This window comes from Fukomys damarensis, unplaced genomic scaffold (assembly GCF_012274545.1).
Source record: "Fukomys damarensis isolate Sample0158 unplaced genomic scaffold, DMR_v1.0_HiC HiC_scaffold_16, whole genome shotgun sequence".
Taxonomy (NCBI): domain Eukaryota; kingdom Metazoa; phylum Chordata; class Mammalia; order Rodentia; family Bathyergidae; genus Fukomys; species Fukomys damarensis.
In genome coordinates, this window is record NW_022900928.1 from 20,014,797 (window position 1) to 20,017,492 (window position 2,696).

At 51.7% G+C, this 2,696-nt stretch overlaps 1 protein-coding gene across 2 annotated transcripts in view; it reads left to right on the forward strand.

The window, feature by feature from the left end:
* The first annotated feature begins 317 nt into the window (after positions 1 to 317).
* Scube2 (signal peptide, CUB domain and EGF like domain containing 2) overlaps positions 318 to 2,696 on the forward strand; it is an 89,526-nt gene continuing 87,147 nt past the window's right edge. For both annotated transcript variants that reach the window (XM_033764150.1, XM_033764151.1), the window contains exon 1: positions 318 to 366. In XM_033764150.1, coding sequence (XP_033620041.1) covers positions 333 to 366 — 34 coding nt within the window. In that variant the 5' untranslated portion in view covers positions 318 to 332. The remainder of the gene's footprint in view (positions 367 to 2,696) is intronic.

Below are 2,696 nucleotides of genomic sequence, written 5' to 3' on the forward strand. Positions count from 1 at the left end.
ATCCACTCAGACATACCCAAAAGTATGCTCCACCAATCCAGGGGGTGGGGGCCCCAAAGCCGGTCAAGTGGACATTCCACCCTAACTGCCACACTCTGAGTTAGGTGTGCGAGACCAGGTGAGGGGTGAGGCATCCCTGAGCTTGGCATGGAGGAGAGGACGCTAAGAGTATGGAAGATGGTAAGAAGGTAGAGATGATGCGACTGGATGCTGTGGGAAGGGGGAGAATGGAGTCCAGGATGCCTGCCAGCCTTCTGATTTGGTGTCTGAAAGATAGTAACCTTCCCTCTTTCAGGGAATGCACTGGAGGAGAGGATGAGCTCATTCTGAACATGTTGAACCAGAGGATACCCACAGGAAATGGAGGTAACTACTCAGTAGGCAATCGGACGCAAGGGACTGAAGCTAAGGGGCAGCTTCAGACTGGGGATTTATGTTACTGATCAAGGGAATGAATGAAGCATCCAGGGAGAGGGTCCCAAGATGGTGGAGAAGGCATTTCCTGAGAGGTGGGAGGAACACCAGAAGCCTGCCTGCTGCCGAGCAAACCATGGCAGGGAGACTTTCCAGAAGGAGAAAGTAGTTGGCCCCTCAGAGGCTACTCAAGAGTCAGGAAAGATGGGCCCTGAAAGGTGGATGATGAATGCCAACTTTGACTTTGTTATCGGGTACTTCCAGTATTTGGACCAGCCAGAAGCCCATACCATACTATTGTGACTGGGCTGGCCAAGTCGCCGGGCTACCTCAGGCCTGGTTCATGGCCTCTCAGCCTAGAGGGGTGGGGGAGTGGAAGAGGGCGGGAGAATCAGCCTTAGTGCAGGAACAGGGCCTGTTACTTTTCTGAGAAGTTTGTGGGGACCACAGCCGGACAATAGAGGGCAGACAGCAGCAAGTACAGGGCCACCTGACACTGAACGCAGTGACATTCGAACACTATTTCCTCCTGGAGCTTTCCGCTATGGAAAGCCCCAGTTGTAAACCATACTGCCTTTAATTTCACGTGTCAGAAAGGTTGCTCGGCAGGCTGGAAGCCAGCGAGCTGAAAGTATGTTCGTATGGAAGTCAGGGAAAACAAAATAAGATTGAAAACAATTTTTCTGAGATCTACACAAGTGGTAAACTTCTCTGGGAAACAGAACAAAAATTGATCCTCTTGGGCAAAAAGGCACTGGGCCTTATTAATTTGTATTTCTACTGATGCATAAACTTGGGCAAACAGGGAAGGAAAAGAATAGCACATCTTCTTTATCAGGCACAAGGGGGGCTGGAGGAGGCTCCCCAGAGTTTAATGGGCAGCTTTATGTATTTCTATGCTTTGACTGCAGCTAAAGAGCTCTGTGCCACACAATGGGCAGTTTCTAGTTGGATTTTAAAAGAAATAACTTTGATCATTTCAAAAGCAATGAAGCCTGATGCAGCAGAGAGAAAAGAAGGCGGTAATTTATGGCTACCATTAAGGACACAAAGACAAAGGGGGAGAGAACGATTCACTAAGTGAAGATTTACAAATGTGTAAAAACCACCCTTATGACCAGAAATAGCTGAGCGTCTCTCTCAGCACCAAACACAAAAGGGGTGGGAGGGAGGAGCAGAACACAGAAAATGGGATGCAACCTGCCTGCCTTCACTGGGGATGAAAAGGTCAAAGGAAAACAACTGCACAACTGAGAAGTTACTTTTTTAGATTCTCCATCAGGCAGCGGCACTAGCAACCCCAAAGAGAAGGCTTGGCCTGGGCCCTCGTTGGGTACCGGGCCAGGGCAGCAGACAGAGATGCTAAGGTGGCAAGCTCTGGGTAATGGATGGGCCCCAAGAGACATACGCTTTTGTGCATGACCTAGGTGGGACGTGTGTGTGTGTGTGTTCACACGCGTGTGTGACATTCATTGTTTTCTGACCAACAAAGTAATGCATGTGTGTGTGTGTGTTCATAGGAGAAAATGGTATAAATACTGTACAGAGCAGCTCAATGCAGAACATTCATATCCCTGAATGTGCACTTCGGTTGCATGTAGGGGCCGCTACTGCATTTGTTCCTACAGTGACTTGAGTGTAGTGGGCTCCAGGGTGAGGTGGAAAAGGCCTGGTGTGTGTCCCTCCTGAGGAGTGTAGCTTGGAGAGGCAGCAGGCTTGGCTTCTGTTTGCAGCTGTCCAGGCGTGTGAGCTTGGGTGGTCATAGTCTCCATCTGTGCAGCTGGCAAAGTTGGAGCCGTGGCTTGTCCCTGGTGGCCCACCTTTGACCCCTAGACCCCTTTCCCTTCAGGGCTTAGGGTGCCTGGAGAGACAGCGAACTAGTTTGCAGCAATACGAACATTTTTTGCAGTGGTTCTGGGTCCTGTGTGCCCCACCATGCGGCAAGGGGCCAGTGACATCAAAGAGTTAGGGGCTGCGGGTGGATCAGAGGTCTGGGTAGGGCTGTATGGAGAAGGGTGAGCAGGGAAGCAGGGGTCTCCTCCGTTCAAAGCTGTTTCCCTGAGTTCTGACCAGGTCAGAGCATGTGGAGATCCTCCCAGGGTGGCTTTGGAGTTTGAGGACTATGCAGGACGCTCTGGATGCCCTGCGTCAGAATCCTGCAGGAGCGAAGGACTGTTTGTGCTCACCGGAGGGACTGGGTCAAGTTGTAGGACGCTGCGAGCAGGCGGAGCCTGAGGCTCCCGAGCGCCGGAGCGGGCAGGCCGGGTGGGCTCGGGGGGCGG